Source organism: Phoenix dactylifera, chromosome 16, assembly GCF_009389715.1.
Source record: "Phoenix dactylifera cultivar Barhee BC4 chromosome 16, palm_55x_up_171113_PBpolish2nd_filt_p, whole genome shotgun sequence".
Classification (NCBI taxonomy): Eukaryota; Viridiplantae; Streptophyta; class Magnoliopsida; order Arecales; family Arecaceae; genus Phoenix; species Phoenix dactylifera.
Genome location: NC_052407.1, coordinates 9,650,766 through 9,672,815, shown reverse-complemented (window position 1 = coordinate 9,672,815; position 22,050 = coordinate 9,650,766). Strand labels below are relative to the sequence as shown.

The 22,050-nt window shown below is 35.9% G+C and overlaps 1 protein-coding gene across 1 annotated transcript; it reads left to right on the top strand.

Annotated features, from left to right (window-relative positions):
• Nucleotides 1–4,597: 4,597 nt before the first annotated feature.
• Nucleotides 4,598–14,981, top strand: LOC103709822 (protein PAT1 homolog 1-like). Its single transcript, XM_039114466.1, has 5 exons — nt 4,598–5,140; nt 6,087–6,235; nt 7,030–7,086; nt 9,676–9,745; nt 12,204–14,981. Exons 1-5 carry the CDS (start codon nt 5,056–5,058, stop codon nt 14,288–14,290), a joined length of 2,448 nt encoding a protein of 815 aa, XP_038970394.1. The 5' UTR covers nt 4,598–5,055; the 3' UTR covers nt 14,291–14,981.
• Nucleotides 14,982–22,050: the final 7,069 nt, after the last annotated feature.

The following is a 22,050-nucleotide window of genomic DNA, read 5'->3' as shown; positions in this document are numbered from 1 at the left end:
TTGGTAAAGTCTTTTGCATTCATATCAATAACTTAGGATTAGATCCCCATCATTGAGACCTTGAAGGACTAGGTTATTTAGATGTGAGTTGCCCCCTATTGTATCGCTTATTGCTTACGGCCCTTTCTAACATAAAAAATAATAGAATCACAAAAAAAAGATACACTAAGTTTTGAAAACTATAGAAATAAAATTTTGTTCTATGTTATCTGAGATAATTATTTGAATCTTTAAAAATATGAGATCCATCAAAGACAATTACAACATGCACCAAAATTTGATAATATATTTTTAATTTTTAACATTATTATATCTTATATTAATATATAATAAAATTAAAAATACATCAATACCCTTTCAAGTTTGGGCTATTTACATCTAGATCTTAAAGGTTAAAAAGTATCAATCCGCCACCAAAACTTCAAATTCGTTGCAATGTAATGCAGCCATCTATCTCCGTTACGAAATATTATCATGTAAGGGTTGCCCAATAATTAAACTTTTAAAAAAATTTAGAGTTGTCCTTCCCACTAACTTAGCAAGATGCTCATCTTTTGGCACGAATTAAAGAAGAGGGGAAGAAGAGTCATGAGGACAAAGTAATTTGAGATGTATGCATGCGGAAGAATAATAAAGAACAGAGTGCTTTGAGATCAGTGCAAGTAGATGTATGACAAAGGATGGAATGTTTTAATATCATGCAGGTAGATAAATGACAAAGAATAGAGTGCTTTGAGATTTGTGCAGCCAGATGATGGAGGATGGAGTGTTTTGAGATCTATGCAAGGGATGGATGATAGAGGATGGAGTGCTTGAGAGCTGTGCAAGTGAATGCATGATAGAGAATGGAGTGCTTTGAGATCTATGCTAGTAAATGGATGATAGAAGATGAAGTGCTTTGCAATCTGTGCAGGTGCAACAAAGGATGATTTGCTTTGAGGTTTGTGCAAAGGTGATGGATTTGGATGGATAGAAAAAAGTCCTCTCATACTTTGGAGTGCTTTGAGATTTGTGCAAGAAATGGCGATAAAGGATAGAGTGCTTTAAGATCTATATAGATGGATAGATGATGAAATATTGAATGCTTTAAGATATGTATAGTTAGATGGATGATAGAGAATGGAGTGCTTTATATGCAGGTGGATGAAAAACGAGGTTGGGGTGCTCTAATATCTATGCAGATGGATGAAAGATGAGCATAGAGTGCTTTAAGATAGTGTAAGCGGATAGAAAATGGAGTGCTTTAAGATCTGTGCGGATGAATGGATAATAAAAATGGAGTGCTTTAAGATATGTATAAGTGGATGGATGGTAGAGGTGAAGTGCTTTAAAATTTATGCACCTGGATGGAGTGCATTAAGATCTACCACGACCCAACTTTTCTGAGTCAAGAGTAATTTTATTTTTTTTTCTTACTCTGTTAACGCTGTCAAGACCTAGATAGACGACTGAGCCACATTGCAACGAAAATAAAGTTTTGGTAGCTAATTGAAACTGTGTAAATCTTTGGGTCAAATTGTAATTGGTCCAAACTCGAAGGGATGTTTCTACATTTTTTTTCAAAGATAAAATGATAGTTAATGCTCAACAATCCATGGTCAAAGTAAATACCATATGCTCCTTAATTAAAATCCTGGCTCCACCCTAAAAACTTATTAAGTCCACTGCTCTTACAACCAAAACAGTGGAAGGGACGATACTGCCACATCTTGGACCTATAAAATATGCAAGTTTTCTCATGTAGGTCTAGTGGTCCCTCTACTAGATGAGATCATAGCCATTTTCCACCACATGCATTGAATCGTACTAGATGTTGGTATTAAAGAAGTGATCCTGCTTTGTAAGAGGAATGACATAAATGACTTTTTACCAAACTATGGAATATTGATAAGAAAAACCAAGCATTTAAATGAGAGAATGAGCATAGGATTACATTTGACTATTTTCTAACTTTGGTGTCCAAACATGAAAAGGAGCATAAATAGTGTTCATACTTGCAAAAGAAACAGCGAAACTTCATTTTATGTAAGGTTTAACTCAAACCTTTTTTATGGTATGCTCATGTTTTTTCTATTATCAATTGGCACCTATTTCAAACTAATCATTAATCAATTAGGTGGCCTTTGAATGCCTGTAGTAAACAAAATGTTATATTTCTTTACCTGCAAGTGAGAACTATAACTGTATTTGGCTGTACTATTAAAGTGGTATTAATTATGTACTACTAAATCATAAAGATGTCTCTAAAGCCTTTCTAGTTCTAGTGGTTCATCATACGACCAATTTAGCCATAAGATAATATACTGCAAAAGGCTACCGAATGTAATTTGATTTACATGATTTAATTTGGTCAATGTATAATAATCCAAACACTGGAAAAGGGCCTCCCCTACAACTGGGTTTCACTTGCATGCATTAGTTTTGTACTATTTGAATGATAAAATTATGGTCGCCATTAAACATTAGTTTGGATAGTATCACCTCTTGCCACTTAAGACAAGGGGTAGAGTTTGATCCCGAAGGGTGTCAACCCTTCCTCCTTTCAAGCTTCTATTTCTTAGTAACCTGTTTCGATGAGCATTAGGCTCGGTGGGCGAGTATAGGGTTAGAACTCGTTGCCATTTCTTAAAAGAACGATAAGTATAGGTCTTTTATCAACCAATAAACAATATAAAATGGGAAAATAAATTGTTGGAGCTAAAGATCTTAAGTCATGAATCAATTTATGTTCGCTTTGAAAGACATAAGAACAATCACATTTTGTTTTGTAGGTTTTGCTATGTAGTTTAAATATAAAATATATCTCTATTTCTTTTTTCTTCTTTTTTTTCTTTAGCTTTTTTGTAGGAGGTTTACTTGAGAATTTTAAGTTAAGAATTTTACTTATATGTGCCCATGTGAGGTAGCAAATTTTGAAAACTTATTATGACTTTTTAAAAAAAGGTTCTCTTTGAAGCCAACAAATGTGTACTCACTTTGTGAAATGCCTCAATTTTTCTCTTTGAAGAGAGTGCCAGAAAGGATGAGAATATACACAAAGAGAAGTACATCTACAAACCCTTCAAATATCATGACATCTAACCTTAACCATCTATTCATTGAAGCAAAAACCTGTGCACACATTGCATGCATCTACACATGTTTGATATTGCTTATTATTTACAACAAAAAAAATGTCACCTTGTATTATGATACATGCTTTCAATTGATAGAAAGATAATATCAAGGAAAGAGAATGACTAAACATATAATTGATATATATATTAACTTATTGTGAATGTGAGAACGACTTAATTTTTTGTTTTCATCATGGACATGATAATGAATCCCAAGTCACATAAAGAGACATCCATATGCCATCCAAGTACTTTAATTATAGCAATAACAACCATGCAATGCATTCTCAATGAATACATTTTCAAATCACATAAATACAATGGAGGGTGAGTATCTACTACCGATTATCTCCTATTACTAGGCACTTGAAGACTTGCTGAGAGTTGTTTATCATTTGTCATGACCATATATACTGATTGAGTGGCTGTTTTATTGGTGAGAAGTCTAGTAAAATTTTGTGGACATTTTACTTTAGTATTCTTGTTCTGTTTAAGGATATATTATTATTATTATTATTATTATTTTTGTATATCGGCGGCTCGCACCTGATGAGTGTGAAGACGGCCAACAAAATACTGCGCAAAGGCATAAGCACAACTCCGTAGTTTATCTAGAAAAAGCTTCCCGAGTTATGAGCCGCGAAGGAAGCAACCCAATCTGTAGCACCGTTCGCCTCCCGATATACGTGCCTGGCCTGGTAGGAATCAGCTTTCCCTAATGTCCTGCGAATATCGTGGAGTAGCGGCCGGTCCTCAACTGAGCACCTCTCTTTCCAGATCCACTTGATCACTATGGTCGAGTTCCCCTCGAGAAGGATGCGACTTGTACCTAGTACTTGCCTCGCATATAAGACACCTTTCCAGGCCGCCCGAAGCTCAGCGGTCATCACTGACGAATCAAAAATCTTCCGCCCATCTGCCGTCACAAGTCTAGCGTCATAATAACTGATAATAAATCCCACACCTCCACAACTTCCGTCCGCTGCTACGCTGCTATCGAAGTTTACCTTGAAAAAAAATCTGTGGGTGGGGGCACCTAGGATACTAATATCGGCCTTGAGATATATTATTTTTTAATTTTGTTGTATGTATTCATTCTAAGACTCATAGAAGTTGGAATTACCATACTGCCCTCCTTTACCACATGAGAACACCTCAGGCCCATTGCATCATATATATATATATATATATATATATATATATATATACCAATTCTTTTACATATATTCCCTATCATCAAGTGCTCTTCACAAGGAATATTCTATTCCCTTCCCAACCTCTCTCAGCCATTTCCCTTTTCACCTCAACCCCACTTTTACAGTGAAATTTCCATCATGGAAGTTCCACGGCCTTGTCTCATGTACGCTTCCCACTCGAACCGACTACTCCCCCATATCGGCTCATGAATCCCCCCACAATTATTTAACATTGACCCAAGAAAGCAAGTTTGGGACCTCCTAAAAGCCTTGTCCGAGTCCAAGAAAATAATAATAAAAAAAAAACTTAGGCCGTAGGGATATATATAAAAACATCACCCCGTCCCATCCTTTTGCAATGAGAGAATTTTAGTCACAGAAAAAAGAGAGAGAATATTAAAGAACCCACCACCCTTCTCTCCCCACCGAAATCCTTCTTCTGTGTGCGAAATCATCTTAATATTTTGATTCCTTTTTCCTTTTTTTTTTTTTCTTCTCGTTGCGCTCTCGAGTCTTGATAATTTATAGGGCGAAGCGCCCTTGGGAGGAGGCGAGGTCGGTCTCGCTCTCGTCCGGGCTGTGCTCTCAGATCTCAGCTCGCGAGGAAACCCTAACGGTGGAGTCGGATTGGAGGCGTTGTCATATTTTCTATCTGTATGCGCTTCTTGATCTCCATCGTCTTGCGGGATTTGTTTTCCTAGGGTTTCGAGTGCTAGGGTTTTAGTAGTAGCAGGGGGGGATATATGGGGGGGATAGATGGAGAGGGTGGGGTTTCCGAAAACCCTAACCCTAATGACGATGTCAAAGAATTGGGCGCTGGTGCTGCAGGTGAGCGTTTGATTCCGGATGGGAATTTCGATTGTTTCTTTTATTGTTGATAATCTTTTTGATCTGATTTCTTGGTGTGATTCGATGAGTTTTGTTGTTTGATTGAGTTCTTGGTCGGAAAAATTGCTTTTCGCTGTGTTTTGGGGGATTTCGTGTTAGGGGCTTATAGAGTTCAGATGACGTCTTGCAAGACTCTGTAGCTGTTGAGTTAGGGATTGTTTCGTGTTTTGGCGTTTCCCTTTCTTTTTTTTTTTAATTTTCCTTAGTAGAGTCGAAATCTGTATAGGGTCAACTTTGGATGTTTTCTTGATCTTCAAGACTTATGTATGCCGTGGCCACCCTTCGCAATTCATTATTTTTAGTGTTGTTGTGCTCTCGGTCAACACAATCTGGGAGGGTTTTTTCTTGACTGTCTTAAAAAGCGTTGGTGCAATCCCTGTTCCGGAGTGACCTCTTTGTTCATTTTGACAGTTCGAACTTTATTTATTGTTCTGGATTTCAACATTCCGTTTCTTTGTACTTGATGTGCATTTGAATTAGTACTTTGCTTTGAGTACCTTGTGGAACTTGATTTTTAGTTTTGGTTTCATATTATGCTGCTTTGCATTTGATCATTGATCATTTAAGTAAGGTTCTCATATTGCAATCTTGTTTTTCTCTTCTCTAATCATCTTTAGCCCCTGAATTATGTAGCGACGTTGATCACTGCGAGGCTGGGGTCTTCATTTCATGCGTAGCTGACTGCTAAATTTTTAATTCTTTTTGTATGCATTTCACGATCTAGAAAAGTTTTGACCTGTTCTATGTTAATTTGTACATTTATATTGACTGATTCTGTTCACAAACTGAATGTTCAGCTTTGCTTATTCAGATATGCTTGCGTGTAAGAACTTGGTCATGTTTTTTCAGATGTAATTTGTTAATTCATCCTCGTGCTTCATTGCAGATAATGCTCGCTTTGATGCTTCACAGTATGCATTCTTCGGTAAGGAGGTCATGGAGGAAGTTGAATTAGGGGGTTTAGAAGATGATGCTGGATTTATCGGGCTTCATGATGAAGAATACCGTTTTAGTTCTATTGGAGATAGAGAAGAGGTTATTTAGCTTATTTACAGGATACACACAAGTATCTTGATGTTGAATTGTTCATGTCCATATATTACCTTACAATATGTATCTTTGCTCTTAGGGGCAAGCAGTTTTAGCTGTCTTTCCTTTTAAGATTACAAATGCAGCAATTGCTGTAGAGTTACTTTTCTGTTGTTTTCGTTATATGTGAAGTGCTATATCTTTATTTTTCATCATAATGCAACCTGTTCATCTTTTAATATTATAAAGGATGTACATTTATTATTTTTCTGGGGCCATTTTTCCACAATTTGATTTGCTCTGGACGTGTATATTATTAGATATAGAAAATATAAAAAATGCTTCTTTTTTTAGAATATAATGATTTATTCGAAGCCGCCACAGGTATGCGAATGATGCATAATTATTTCCGCATCGGAGGAGTAGCTGCTGATCTACATTGTATTTATTCAATGATTCACTAGGCTTAGTTCATGCTGTGTCAAATTTACACTTGTTTGTCTGAGTCTAACGTCACTATAAATCCTCTAATGTTGGAGTTGTTTGTAATAAGTTATTAGAATTAGTAATATTGAGTGTGCCTGTTATTTATATATATTTTTTGTACACAATTTTATTTTCTCAGTTGTGGTACGATGCTCTCAAAAAGGAAAGAGAGGAATGGGGTTTTTCTCGCTTTAAGTGTTTATGATATTTTATGTGCCTGTTCCTTCTTTGTTTCACTATATTAGTTTGAGATATGCATTTTATGAAGGGCTGACCTTGAATTCTAAAAACATACGATTCTGTAATATTTACAGGTTGAAGGTTTGGGATCTTTATCTGATATAGATGATCTTACAAGTACTTTTGCAAAGGTTGGTTTCTTTTTATATCTGCTTTATCACTATCAACTGGGGATTCTTTTGTAAATCTGGTTATTCATAAAGAGTTATCATAGTCATGTATACTTATGGTTTTCCTTGTTATTTTCTGTCATGATGATTTTTTTTTAATAACCATATTGCAGAAGGTTTTAAGCCAGCTCATGTGGTTTGTATATTATATTATGTGTTGTCTTTCATTAGGTAATCATAGTTTATTATAGTTGTTCATATATCTCATCTTGTCATATGTCATGGATATATTGACCCCAAATATGGATAGCTTAAGAATTTAATTGCTCTTTCTATACTAACATTTTCTAGGATACTTCTGCAAGCAATTGTGAAATGTGCTAACAATATGATTAAATGCAGCTAACTATAACATGTCATGCCCTTCCGCTGTGCTGGTGCTTAGTCATTTGCTTAGGGTTGGCTACATTAGTATTGATTAATCTATGGCCCTTCTTTTGGTTGACAATTTGTTGCGAAATTGATTTTTGCTGGCATTCAACCAATGTTTTTAACTTTGCAATACATTGCTGTTGGTTTGTGTTATTTTTCACGGTTCTCATCACTTGCGTATATGTTGAGGACGCATGTCATTAGGCTTAAACAATTGCATAGTTGGCTCACGCTGGTCCAATGCATATAGTTAGGCTAGGCAGGTTAGGCATTACAAGGGGCTATTGTGCCTACACCTGTAACTGTTGTTCGATAGGTCATATCATAGAGTTGAATGATTTGTATTGTTTTATTTCAAATATCATGACCACCATGTTTTTATCTGTTGATAAAATAATCAAAACTTAGAGATGACTTGATTAGCTGTTCCTCCAATTTTTTGCTGCTTATTCATCATTTGGTGGAGGTATTCTTCCATTAGCTTGGGTTATAATTATTGTGTAGTTGACATAAAGGGTCATGTTATGCTAGTATAGGACTCTAAATGACCTTCGCTAAGATTTTCTATATTTCTTGTGTCATTTATATTATTGTGCATTTGGATTATTGGATATACTGCAAATTATGATAGTTCATGACTTTTCTTTTTTAAATTTAGTAATTATTAGGTTGCAATGTGAGGTATTTGGTTTGCGGTGAAACTTCGGAAGGACCTAATATGGCGAAATTGTAACTTTGAATGGAACTCTGCAAGTTCATGACAAGATGTTCAGTTTTCTCTATTTTTGTTTTTTATCCTTTTAACAACCAGACACCTGAAGTTTCTCAAATTTTAAAATTTAAAAATTTCAAATTTATGAAAAGGATAATGTTTTTGGAACAAAAAACCTCCACATGTGGCCCTAATTTCTGGTTATATTTATATATTTACGGTTTTAATAGTTTTATTAATATTTACCTACATATCCATTTCCACTTTTTGCATGGGCATCATACAGTTGCCTAGACAAATCAGTTACTTTTTATAACACTTATCACTAGTATGATCCTATTAAAAAGTTTTGAAACTTAGAATCGCCACCTACTAAATATATTGTCTATTTTGGCCTACCAATGACCCACTATCATAACTAAGGTCCATAATCTTGGTAACGAGGATCATACCGGTCACCTACCGGTATGATACGATACCGAGCCAAACCATACCATCAATCGATATGCATATAGGTTTGGTACTGGTTCACTTTTTGCCTTTTTGTTTGTCAATTTTTTTAAAGGTTTTTTTTAAGTTTTATGGATCTTTAGATAATGATTTTAAGGATGTTTTAATGCGATTTTATTTTATATTGGTTCAGAGAAACCGTGTGATTGCTTAATGGATGCCATCATAATAATTAAACAGATTTGTAATAATTAAACATAGAAAATATATTTTTTGAGCTTGAAATAAATACCAATTTCTATTAGGCTCTTTTTATTTTTTATTTTATAAAAAGAAACATCGGTACTCTTTCACTAATCTATGTATTTTGTCTCTTATCTTCCAAAATGTTGATTTATTTATTTATTTATTTATTTTAATGTGCTTTGCATCTATCCGGTAGCTAGTCTGGTGAAAACAGTATTCTCTTGGGGAAGTTGTCAGCTTTTTCGATCTGATTTTTGAAGTGTATCTGAAGCTGCACTCCTCCTAGGCAGTTTTGCTATATTTCATTCATCTGTTAGATATGGTACACTGCTTCACCTACTTGACTATGGTGACCTTCATTACTCCACGTACCCTTGTGAGCTGGCAGGTCATCAACTGAGAGGCTTTAAGTATAAAAACTTACTAGTGCATATCCTAATGAGTTAAATTGTCTTCTTTATTGGTCTACGTCCAATATCATTTCTATGAACAATTGGAAAAATAAAGTGTTCTGTTCTTTTCTGACATGTTATTCAAGTTTTCTGTTGTACAGACCAATATGCTTGCTGTTTGCATTTAGCAATTCTGCTGCATTGTTTTTTGACATGTTATTCATGTTTTTGGTTGTACAGGCCAATGCATTTCCTGTTTGCATCTAGCAATTCTGGTGCATGTGTGATACCTTTATATCTTTTTTTGTTTAAGGTATTTTAACCATGATTTGGTTGTTAGTGAAGTGTTCTATACTAAGTTTTTCATCTTGTTGTCAGTTGAACAGAACTATTAGTGACCCAAGGAGTGCTGGGGTTATTGGTGATAGAAGATCTTTTTCCAGAGAAAGTGAGTAATCCTGCTGTACAAACTCTTTATGGTTCGGTTAAACATATTTATAACAGCAGAATTGATCTGTGAAGCCTGTAGCTAGGTCTGATGGGAGTTTCAATATTATTCTTTATTTTTGTTTCACGTTGCCAAAACCATCTTGAGAATTAATATCTAAATGAATTTAGATTATCATTCTAATTTTTGTGACCTTAGGCATTCAACCTGTATTAGTTGATTAAGATACTGCATTTTCAGATAAACTGCATCAAAATGGTTGTATGAGATTTTTTTTTTCCTGTGCAAAAATAATGATACTTCAATGGAGACTAACCTTTTCAATTGTAGAATATAAATTTGAATGTATGTATGGTTCCATGTAGAAGTATTTATTTTTTGGGCATAATAGACGTTCTTGAGGTTCCTAGGTTCCTCCAGGATTTATCTTGCTGTTTATTTCTGTTATATTTTTGTCATAATACCTATCATAAAGATGGCAGAATTTATATGCTACTATTCTAATATTAGAAGTACAAAGATAGAAGCGCATCATGCAATGTGCATGATGTGTTGGCATGCCAAGATACACCAGTGCACTAAAAGGAAACCCTGCTATGAGTGAGGGAGCTAGGGCTTTAATGCACTTCGAAAAGCGGGCTGGGGATGGAAAGGTGGGGGAAGGTGCTTGAAAAGGGGGGTATAATTCACATTTCAGTATTAAATTAAAAAATGTCTAAAAAGTTGGGTTAGGTCAATGACAAGTGAAGTATTGGTAAGATGAGTCCAGATGGTCTGAAATCAATTGTACACGAAGTTTAAGACCTAAAGGAAGGAAGAAGAAGAATGTATGTCTAGGAAGGTGAAGGGGGTGTTATTGTAACTATGTAAATTTGTGGGCTATCATATATGCATTCTAAAGTTGGTGCCATAAACCAAATAATGGTTTTGCAACTTTAATTTAAATAAACCAGAATATAAAGTAATCCAGCTATCTATTTTACCATAGATAATCTTATAAGTCGTAATTACGTTTGCTGAAAGCATGGCTTATAAGTATTATGATTTTTTTTGGATAAATTTAGATCTCTTCATCCTTGTTTGTTTTCAGATACAAGGCAGTTGTAATATGGCATGGTGGTTGTGAACTGGGAAATGCCCCAGCTTGGGCTGTTGGGCTCAGTTTTGGTGCAGCCTTTGTGTGCATGGACAGGCACAGAGGCATAAATAAATTTATATTTAGCATCTGCACATGATACAAGTTAATATTTTTTCATCCAATACTTTGCAGGTTTATCTCTAATAGGGTTTAGGCTGGGAAACTTTTTTGCTTGATATTAATTTGAATAACTATTATTGCAAAGTTTCTTCTGCTTCACTCATAGCCGGTGGAGAAGAGATTTCAGGACTCTACAAATGGATGGGAATATAGGTAGATGCAAGTATATCATGATTAGAGTGTATATGCAAGTGGAGAGACATTTAAATGTTGTGATATTGATGTACATTTCTGATGCTCCAGGGACATTGCAATGCAGAATTTTCCGAAACAATTGTTTTTGGTAGACTTGTAAATGATAGTGGGATAGTAGGGATTAGGGGCTTTGACTGTTTGATCTCCAAGTTTTGAGCAATCTTTTGAAATTTGCGGTACTCTACATATGGTAACATTTTTGCCACTTGAATGGTGCAAGTCTTTTGTGGTGTTTGTGATGAACAATTTTGATCCATATAACCTTCAGAAAAGGGGTTTGGAATTGATGAATAGATGCGACATTTATCTGGTGAGGTGGTTCGAATGTCATCTATTATATATTATCCTTTTGTTTCAGAAAATTTGTGGAGTTTTAGTTATTTACTTTATCTGTTTGTTTTAACTGCAACAGAACTTTAATGAAAACGTGCTTGTAAGCTGAGAACTTGGTTGATCTTTTCTAGTGAAAAGGGTTTAGTTGAGGATTGGCAAGTTAAGAAGTGAAAAATTCTTGATTAGGGTAGCGGCTCCCTTTTTTGGGTCATTTCTCTTTTCTACTTTGTATTCAGTATTCAAACCCAAAAAAATCACAAAAAGTAGAATTCTTGCAGGAAGGAGAAGGGGAGCTTAATGCGCTGATTGCATAGTTGGTGGTGCAGGTGGAGGAAGAGGGAGGTCTTTTGTCTTGTAATGTTGGATATGGGGACCTTTGGTGTATAGGAGAATGACTCTAGCTTTTACAAATATAATATATAAACCATCTTTTAGACTTCTATATTGACAGTCTTGAATGCTTCATGACACAAATAATGTTCTATTCTAAGGGAACATGCCCCCCCCTCTCTCTCTCTCTCTATGCATGCGTGTGTGCATGCGTTTCTGTGTGAATCATGCAATTATTAATTTACTTTTGTTTTTGTGAAATGTTATTGATTAATGATGTATCTGTTAAGATAAATTATTTTTCCATTCTGTTTTGCTGACTGTTGTAATTTGTATCTTCAGGCTCTTCAACTGCAGACTGGATGCAGGAGGCAGATTGTTCAAACTGGATTGACGAGAATATAATAGATGCTGAAAATTTTCAGGAGGGCAAACGATGGTGGTCACAACCACGTCCATCATCATCTAGTCTTTCAGAATCAAAACCCCTGTATAGAGCATCATCATATCCTCAACAACAGCCACAACAACACTCCAGTGAACCAATTCTTACACCTAAATCATCTTTCACATCCTATCCTCCACCTGGTGGACGATCTCAGATTTCACCCAACCTCACACGTCATGCAAGCATTCCATCTCTAACTGCTGGGCTTCAGATGGCTCCTCCAAATCTCTCTCCTTTTTCTGGTCCGCAGCATCATTTGGCAGGACTACTGCATGGATTGCATTATGGTGGAAACATGTCTCAGTTTGGCTCTCCAGGCCTCTCTTTTAATAACCAGCCGCAGAATCACTGGTTGAATCAAACCAGCCTATTTGCAGGGGAACATCCAAATCTGCTGCCTAACTTCCTACAGCAACATTTGCCGCAGCCAAATGGCTCAGTCCCTTCACAGCTACGTTTGCAGCAGCAGCAGAGAGTGCAACAGGTCCAGCCATCTCTGCCTCCTTTTTCTCGCTTGCAGTCTCCCTTACTCAGTTCCCATCCTCCAGAAATAATGAATAAGCTTGATGCAATTCTTGGTATATCTGGCTTGAGAGACCAGAGATCCAAATCATCACAAAGAGGAAAACAGAACATGCGGTATCCTCAACAATCTTCTGATACCAGCAGCCCGAAAGGTGACAATAGGTGGCCACAGTTTAGGTCCAAGTACATGTCAGCTGAAGAGATTGAAAGCATTTTGAGAATGCAGAATGCTGCAACTCATAGCAATGATCCGTATATAGACGATTACTATCACCAAGCTTGTGTTGCAAAAAAGTCTGCTGGTTCAAGGCTGAAGCACCATTTCTTTCCAACATTTATTCGAGATCTGCCTTCTCGGTCACGAGGTAATAATGAGCCACATGCATTTCTTCAGGTTGACGCACTTGGGAGGGTTGCATTTTCGTCCATTCGTAGGCCCCGCCCTCTCCTTGAAGTTGACCTGCCTTCAGCCTCAGGTGATGGCATCCATGAACAGAAATCTTCAGTAAAGCCCCTTGAACAAGAGCCGATGCTGGCAGCTAGAATCACCATTGAAGACGGTCTTTGCTTCCTCCTTGATATAGATGATATTGACCGGATGTTACAGTTTAGCCAACAACAAGATGGTGGCTTCCAGCTGAGACGGAGGCGCCAGGTCCTTTTGGAAAGCTTTGCAGCATCTCTTGAGCTCGTTGATCCACTTGGCCCGGTTAAAGCTGGTCATTCGGGTGGGCTTGCCCCAAAAGATGATCTTGTGTTTCTTCGCCTAGCATCTCTTCCTAAGGGCCGGAAGCTCCTGTCACGCTACCTTCAGCTTCTTATTCCCGGCAGTGAGCTCACTCGGATAGTTTGCATGGCCATTTTCCGGCATCTACGGTTTTTATTTGGTGGTTTGCCATCAGATTCTAGTGCAGCAGAAACAACAATAGATCTTGCCAAGACTGTTTCTTCATGTGTATGTAGTATGGAGCTGAGTGCACTCAGTGCTTGCCTTGCTGCTGTTGTTTGCTCATCTGAACAGCCACCTCTTCGCCCACTTGGTAGTTCAGCCGGTGATGGAGCATCGATGATTTTAAAATCTGTTCTTGACAGAGCAACGGACGTTTTGACAGAGCCCCATGCCGCAAGCAACTACAGCATGTCTAACCGAGCTCTTTGGCAAGCATCATTTGATGCCTTTTTTGGGCTTCTTACAAAGTACTGTGGGAGTAAATATGACAGTATATTGCAAATGTTGCACATGCAGGCGCTTAACACTTCAATTATTGGGTCTGAAGCAGCCAGAGCAGTAAGCAGGGAGATGCCTGTGGAGCTGCTACGCGCGAGCCTTCCTCATACAAATGAGCACCAGCGCAAGATGCTGCTTGATTTTGCTCAGAGATCCAAGCCCGTAACTGGTTTTAGCGTCCATGGAGGTGGCAGTGGTCCTGTGACCTCCGAATCAGTTCCTGGCTAATGCACCTGGAAAATAATAAGCAGTTTAATAACGGCATGCTGTATGCGAATTGTCCCTACATTTCTACATACCACACATTTGTGCCCCCCCGCCAAGAACTGAAACATGTTGGTGGCATGTGGAACATAAGCGCAGGAGGGTGTGAACATCTGTGGAAATCAGGTAAAATGCTCTATAGCTTTTCTTTCTCCTATTTTATTGGATCATCATTTCAACTTTTACTGCCCTGGTGAATGTAGTAGCCTCTGCATGTATGTATCCTGTTAGTGCATCGTGGGAGTTGCAACTGGAAGTTTCTTTTCTTCTGGGGAGCTTAATTTTGGTGCTCTGTATTGGAACTCCAGACAAATGTAGTGGGAATAGAAGTTGTACAGGTTCTGTTACTGGCAGCTTTCCTTTATCTCCGTTCTTTTGAAAAGAGATGGGAAGTGTGCACAAGGTAGTTCTTTTACGCATGCTTTGGTTGATGAGAGAGAGAGAGAGAGAGAGAGAGAGAGAGAGAGCGCTTCTCTTAGCTTGTGTAGATTGGACCCATGGTTGTCACGTGCACTTATCATCCGCAAGGTTTGTTTCTTGTCCTTCCCTTTTTCCACATTTCAGCTTATGAATGTAGCCTCCAAACTTCAAGCTCTGGATATTCAACTTTATTCTAGCGTGGAAGCAACATGTATTATTGCAAATTTTTTGTTCTGATTGGTTAGAATCTTTCTGCTTTAACAGTCAAGTGGTTCTTTATGCATGCTAGCACTCAATGGGGCCCTATAGGATCAGAGTTTTTTGAAGCATTAGGCGGCCTTTTACTGATGCAGTGTGGATGAACCTATTTAGAGGTAAGTCTTGATGCAATGATAAGGTTGCTGTATTATGATTTGGAGTTCATAGGTTTAGAACGTAGAAAGTTTCTTTGTATGCGGCTGTAAAACCGCATATATTTGACCTTCCCCAGGCTCCGAAATAGCAGGAATTTGGGCGCTAGTCTTCTTTCTTTTTTTTTTTTTTTTTTTTTTGAGTGCAGATCACATATTTGTATCCAACGCTCTAGATTGGCGTCAAACTCTATAATTTCTTTTCATGGGGATAAAATGATGTGAGCATATTGCTAAATAAATGTCTAAACATGTCGGTCATATAACCGGGTATGGCATGTATTTAAAAAATGTCGTGAAAAACTGAGCTTATACAAGCAGTTTCACCCAAAAGATGATTGAATCCTTTCGCCAAAAAGATGGTGATTGAATCTGACGAGCAGGTATTGATCATTAATATGAGTCCCTTTGATGGTGGGCTTTCTTGTTATTTAGTTGGTTATCCTAGATGATAACTATCCCATGAGGTGGTGTAGATGTTCGCCAAACATGATATTGTCCTCTATAGTTCATCAAGAAAGCTATCGTTGATTTGTGCTGTTTTGGATGGCAAGCGCCAGATTCGCAAAAGATGTCTAGCCATCTCAGATTGCCAGGATTTTGGCATTACTGAATATAATTTTTCCTGCCACATGACATGGGAAACTGGTGCGCAAAATGACTGGTATAAGGTTAAGAGCTTTTGCCAAGATGAATTATGGATTCCCTAGTCCTATAATTAGCCGGCAACCATTGCGTTCAGCACTGATTACATTTCAACCATTTACCGGGATTTAACTTTTCTGTCAGCCCAGCAGATTGCTAAAGGTGACCCAAGTTACATGGTGTACTAATATCTTGGTGTTTCATATGGGTCTTTAAAAGAAATTTCAACAGCAGTGGCAGTGTTTAACATGATTTAACTCACTAACTAGATTCAACCTGCTGTAGGTCAGCCTTGGAAAGATTTGGGTTTGGATTTTTAATCTGTTTAATAAACAGGTTAGTTTCAGTTTGATAGATTTTTATTTTATTCTAGATCTGATTGGTCTCTTATCTAGTCCAAGGTGGCCGGATCTCAGTTCCTAAATTTCAAACTGCTCAGTCTCTATACTCTATCCTTACATTTGAAGGACCTAGCTACGGAAAAAGGGGAAATTTTAATTATTGGATATGTATGAGATGAGTGTCTACTAGAGGATGTGCAAAATAAATATCTTAGGTGAAGCCAAAAGCTGCATGGCAAAGTGATGGAGGATCAAAAGGGCGTCTGGGATTTTTTTTTTTTTGTGTGTGTGTGTGTGTGAAAAAAAGGTTCAGGTTCTTAGCTTTGTATAACATGACTGTTCTCTCGACGGTTAGACCCTTTTGTTTGCAAATTTGAGGCTGGGATCGTGTTTTTAGGGTGATTCGTCCCTCTAGATTTAGTAGTGCAACTTTCCTAGAAATTATATATGGGGTGGTGCTCCATTGGTGAGGGCTGTGGAATGAGGAAAAGTTTGGGGGATCGGACGCTAGCTTTAATTAATTGAACGAGACTCAATCATTGCGGTCAATAGGACAAAATTAAATAGTTATGATTCCGTGGACCAGACTGTGCACAAAGACCGCGCACATGCTTCTCTCCCGCTGAATCCAGCGTTTCCGTGAGAGCTCGGTTGGTAACCGTAAATCTCGCAGGCTAAGGTCCGCCAATTGGCGTTACGGATGGGTATCTAACGTTTTAAAATTGCAAGTGGGGTGGATTTATGGGCATGAGACATGTCTCTGTACGTTTTATGCTAATTTATTGCCTACCGACCTCGTGTGGGCTTCTACCGGCAGCCATCCTGCCACGATAACAGCAGGAAAGTGATTGGAAAAATCGGCAAGCCTGTTAGGTACATTTCCAAGGTCGTCGGTAGGTACAGGCGCTTTGCGATCCAAATCTAACCTCGCCGACTCATTTAAATTTTTCAGAATCGTTGACAAATTGGAATACGGCCACTTCCAAGAAAACAAAGAAGCAAAAGCTTGACTGATTTGTTTGAAAAAAATAAAATAAAAAAATAAAAAAAATCTAGTTAGAGTTTTTTTTAAAAAAATAAAAAAAAGTTTTTTATGAAAATAAAAATTTTATATCTTGTTGAAAAGAAAATTTTAGATACAATGTAAAAAAGTTATTTTTTATTTATTAGAAATTTGAGTATTTTTTTAAAAAAATTTAAATTTTTAAATAGAATGAGATTAGATTTTTTTTCCTTTATTGAGGAAATAGAAAATATTTTACATAAATTTTTCAAAAAAATATTTAATTAAATATACATTATTTAAAAATATATTTTTTATTGTTAACTAAATATATAAAAATTATTTTTTTAAGTATCACATATTATCTAGAAATCAAGTTTTCAGAAAAAAATGTGTTGGGGCGGCCCCCCCCCGGGGGGGGGGGGGAATTCCGAGATTTCTGTCATTTTGCGCAGAACATTTCGGTGCCATGACGGAATGCAATGCATCAAGACGGTACGATTTTCTATTATTACTGGTACTACTTCCAAGAGACATTCTTTAGTCTTTAATTAACAATCATGCATGGATATTTTGTAATAAAAACAAAGGGGTCATCCTCACGTATATAGAGTATTTTACCTTTTTATCTCATTGGTTCTTCTGCTCTGCTGGCAATTCACTTTTACTCAGGGAGGGCCAGTTACTTTACCCTCGCGCTGAATTAAGTTATCACTTACAAAATAGTATTTGTGCTGATAGATACGTAACGTGCACTGCATTACAAAAAAAAAAAAAAATCTATAGTAATGATCCAAATTATATAAAAAAATAACAAATTAATTTTCTAGAAAAAAGATGCTATTTTTTTATAATCAATCAAACATATAAAAATTAAATTTTAGACATTATATTCTCAAAAATTAACGTTTCAAAAAAATATTCTAGTAAAGAATTTTTTTTTCCCGCGAACCAAATAAATTTTTTTTTTTTTACTACTATAGACTCCTATTGTTGCGCCTATTCGAAACGACAATTTTGGCAGAGATATGAGTGTGGTTATGGCTACCATGCATGCCTCCAATGGTCCAAGTCTCTCGCGTGGTTGGTCATCAAACTCTGCCCTGCAGACAAGGTAAGCTGCACCAGATCCGACATCCATTCATGGAGCTGCTCTTAAAAAAAAAATTCATCCAGCTTTCCTTCAAATGGTGTAGGCTCCATTGCATCAACCATTGCGAATGCCCCTGCGAGCTAAAGATATCATCCTCCCAATGTTGGTAGGGAAGCATGCATGCATGGCTAGGAAAGTTGGTGCCCCGAGCTGGCTTTGCCCCTCGGAGGCTTTGGTTTCAAACCCTACTCCTTTTGACTGCCCCCATCCGCCACCCTTCTTTTAGGCTCATTAAATTTGCTGCATGAGTTTTGTTTACGTATGTTCTCCCACTAGGTTATGGTGTTGTAGGAGCGCCTAAGCCTTCGCTTAAGCTGCGGGTATGTAGTTTTTTTTTTTTTTTTACTGTGTTTATATCTTGGTTGTACCAAAATATAAACCACCAGAAAATAACCTGATGCACATAAATGTGAAATTAAACTACTATACTATGTTATAAATGTCTAATAATTGGCTCTTTTCATAATAAGAAAAATTATTTAATCGTCCCTTCTTTTACAAAATGAGTACTCATTTCATTCATTTTATATTTTTGAAACTTTACTGCTTAGAATAATTAAAAACATCAACAATACTATTTTTTACATGTATAATTTTTCTTACATTATTTAAAAAATATAAATGATTCATGATTATTTTTATCTATCCTACAACTAAAGAGTAATATATAAGTGGATCTATATGTTTTAAAGAGTAATAATAAAAATTTAAAAATCCATCAAAAATCATGCATATTATTTTCTTGTATTGAATCTAGTTTTTCTATATTTTTTGTTTTCAAATATATTTTTAGAATAATTTGGTCGGACCAATTGATCCAAGTTTGGATTTTAATTGGGGTTTAATAAGTATGATAATTTTTACACTCGGTCATTGTGGAATTACTTAGAAGTCCCTAACTTAAGTAAGAACAATAACTTATTGTTAAGTTAATTTAAGGACTTTAAGTTAAGAAAACAAGAGCATTGTATCGATAGTTTTTCTACGGTAGATATACATTAGTTCTGAATGATATAAAAATTAGTACAAAGTATAGCTACACGTCCTACTAAAGGGTCAGGCCACTGAGCCACTAACGTAATCACCAAGACGATCGGTTGAATTGAGTTAAAATGATAAATATTTTTTGTTAAAATATTAAAATTTATTAAAAGATTAAATATAATATAAAATTGTTATATTTTATTATTTTAAAATATTGCTCTTTAAATTATATGGATCTATATTCTACATTATTCTTTAATTGTATAAAATAATCATGAGTACCGGAACTTGTCCAAGAGTTGCACCTTAATCTTCTACAACGCAATCGAAGAGGAATAGGGGTTGTATCTTTCGCACGAAAGAAGAATTCATCTTACTTTGGCACAAATTCATAATTGAATCATGTAACAACCGTTTTGAGATCTATGCTGATAAATTAAAAAATTTGAAGTGCTCCGAGATCCATGTGAAGTATGATCCAACGATCAATGTCGCGAAAGAAGACTGGTTATTCTTTTATGTAAAAAAGTGATAGGATCTAGGACTGCAAATATAAGGCAGAACTTAGCCAAACAAAAATTCATTACTCGAAAAGAAGAGAAAAATTAAAATAAATAAAATAATTTTTTTTTTAAAAAGAAGAAAGTTAGAACTTAATGCTTTTTTTTTTTTTTTGCTAAGAAATAGGAGAGAGAAGAGGAAACCTCACCCATGTAGCAGCTTTTACTGGACCCCTCTTCCACCAGAGAATGTTCGATGCAGGTAGAAATTTTTGCTCATATCCTCTCTGATCCATGGGTCACCTCACGTGTGAGTACGTCACTCCAGCGCCACCTGAATGCCAGCTAGATCAGATAGCATTCTCACCGAGCGTATCCAAGCAGGAGGCATCCGGTCCAGTGAACCCACCTAAATATGCAATAAAATGTCCAGCGACAGGAAACAGGAGACTATTCAGCGAATTATCCAACCGGCTTGGTAACGTTCCACCAAGGTATCCACTTTTGACAACCAGGGAAGCGCTGGCCATCCACCCGCCCCTCAAGATAAGCAAGCCATCACCATCCATGGTATTAATATTTATTTGCAATGTGGTGCACTAAAGAGTAAAGAACCTTCACATGGGCACAATAACTGATTGGGGTCATCGAGCCCTGAGAGCACTAAAGAACCCACACACTAGTAAATACCCCATAAGATCCATGATACTTTTTTTTCCTTTTTTTAGACTATTTTTAAATTATAATATATTAATATAATAAATCAATAGAAAATTATAATAGCTAAATTTTTATTTCTTCATTGAGTAATTAATTTTGATGATAGGTGAGTAGTAACTCTCATCATCAATACCAACATTAATAATACCGGTTGCATATCTATGTGAGTTCGCCATTTCCAACTGTTTTTGGAGCAATGTAGCAAATTAGAGTAAATAGAGGACCTTGGTAACAAAATTTTTGTTGCACATTAGATAATGAACTTTAATGATGGTCAAGCAGAAACTCTCATTAAATATCTAAATTGATATAGTAATATTAGTTTGTATAAGAATGATACTTGTTCATTATAGCTAGATGATGTTTCAAGTATCGACTGTGCTTATATTAATCATGTAAGTATAGTTGATGCTTAATATTGAAAATAGTAAAATGTTTCATTATCCATCACTTATACTCACTCATTAAAATAATAGATAATATAATACTCATTCATAACAAGTATCTATTAATAAGTGATCATTATAGACCTATTTTTCTCTGGTATTAGAACTCTACTTGTTGTCCAAAATAAAATATTATATTAATGACATTATTAATACGAGTGCCCACATAGCAAATGGAGAGCTCAACTTAGTAAGTTTTCATTTGACTTACTAAATATTAGTAAATCTCGTTTATACTTTTTTTTCTTTTCTTTCTTAGAAGATTTCTTTGACACATATATGACTATGATAATTTATTTTATGATTTCTAATTCCAAAGAATATTTCAACGGATCATTAAAAATTGTTGATCCATGGGAAATAGATTGTTCTGATTCAAGTGCTCTTTTTTGTGCAGAACATATGCTCAAAAAGTCGGCTGTTTAAGATGACTTGTGTCTAACATTAGAAGATTTATAAAGCAAAAGATATACAAAAAATAATACAGAAAACTGTTCAATTCACATACTATAAACATATTAGTCGAATGACCTCACTTGATGTGTGGGGTACATTTTTTTTCCAATTATTCTTGAAATATAATATAACAATGTAATAAATTATAATTAATAGAAGGCTTCAATAGCTAAATTTTTGTTGTACATTAAGTAAGAACTTTAAGATGGCTGAGCAGAAACTCATATCAAATATCTAAACTGATATGGTAACATGAATTTAGATAAATTTAATATTTTTTATTTTAGCTAGATAATATTCTCAAGTATCAATGATATTCATATCAATTATATACATATAACTAATAGTTGTATAATTGATATTTAATAATGATACTAGTAAGATACTTCATTATTTATCACTTATACCCAATTATCGTGTTACCCTCTATTTGGTATGAATGATGGATTGGAGGAAGGATGGATACGGGAGGAAGGATGGATGAGGAAAAGGATGAATGGATCTTCCATTCATCTTCCTATATGTTTCATAATACATAAAAGGATGGGTGGAAATAATTTTCTCCTCTATTTAGTACAGAAGAATTGAAGGAATAAAAGTAAGGATGGATGATATTTGTGTGGTATTTTTGCTAAACTATATTTTT

Bases quoted from the DNA above. Each gene is read 5' to 3' on its own strand.
- LOC103709822 (XM_039114466.1), top strand. From the start codon at position 5,056: ATGGGGGGGATAGATGGAGAGGGTGGGGTTTCCGAAAACCCTAACCCT. The intron at 7,087-9,675 runs GTTGGTTTCTTT...TCTTGTTGTCAG, and splicing joins TTACAAGTACTTTTGCAAAG to TTGAACAGAACTATTAGTGA. The intron at 9,746-12,203 runs GTGAGTAATCCT...TTGTATCTTCAG, and splicing joins AAGATCTTTTTCCAGAGAAA to GCTCTTCAACTGCAGACTGG.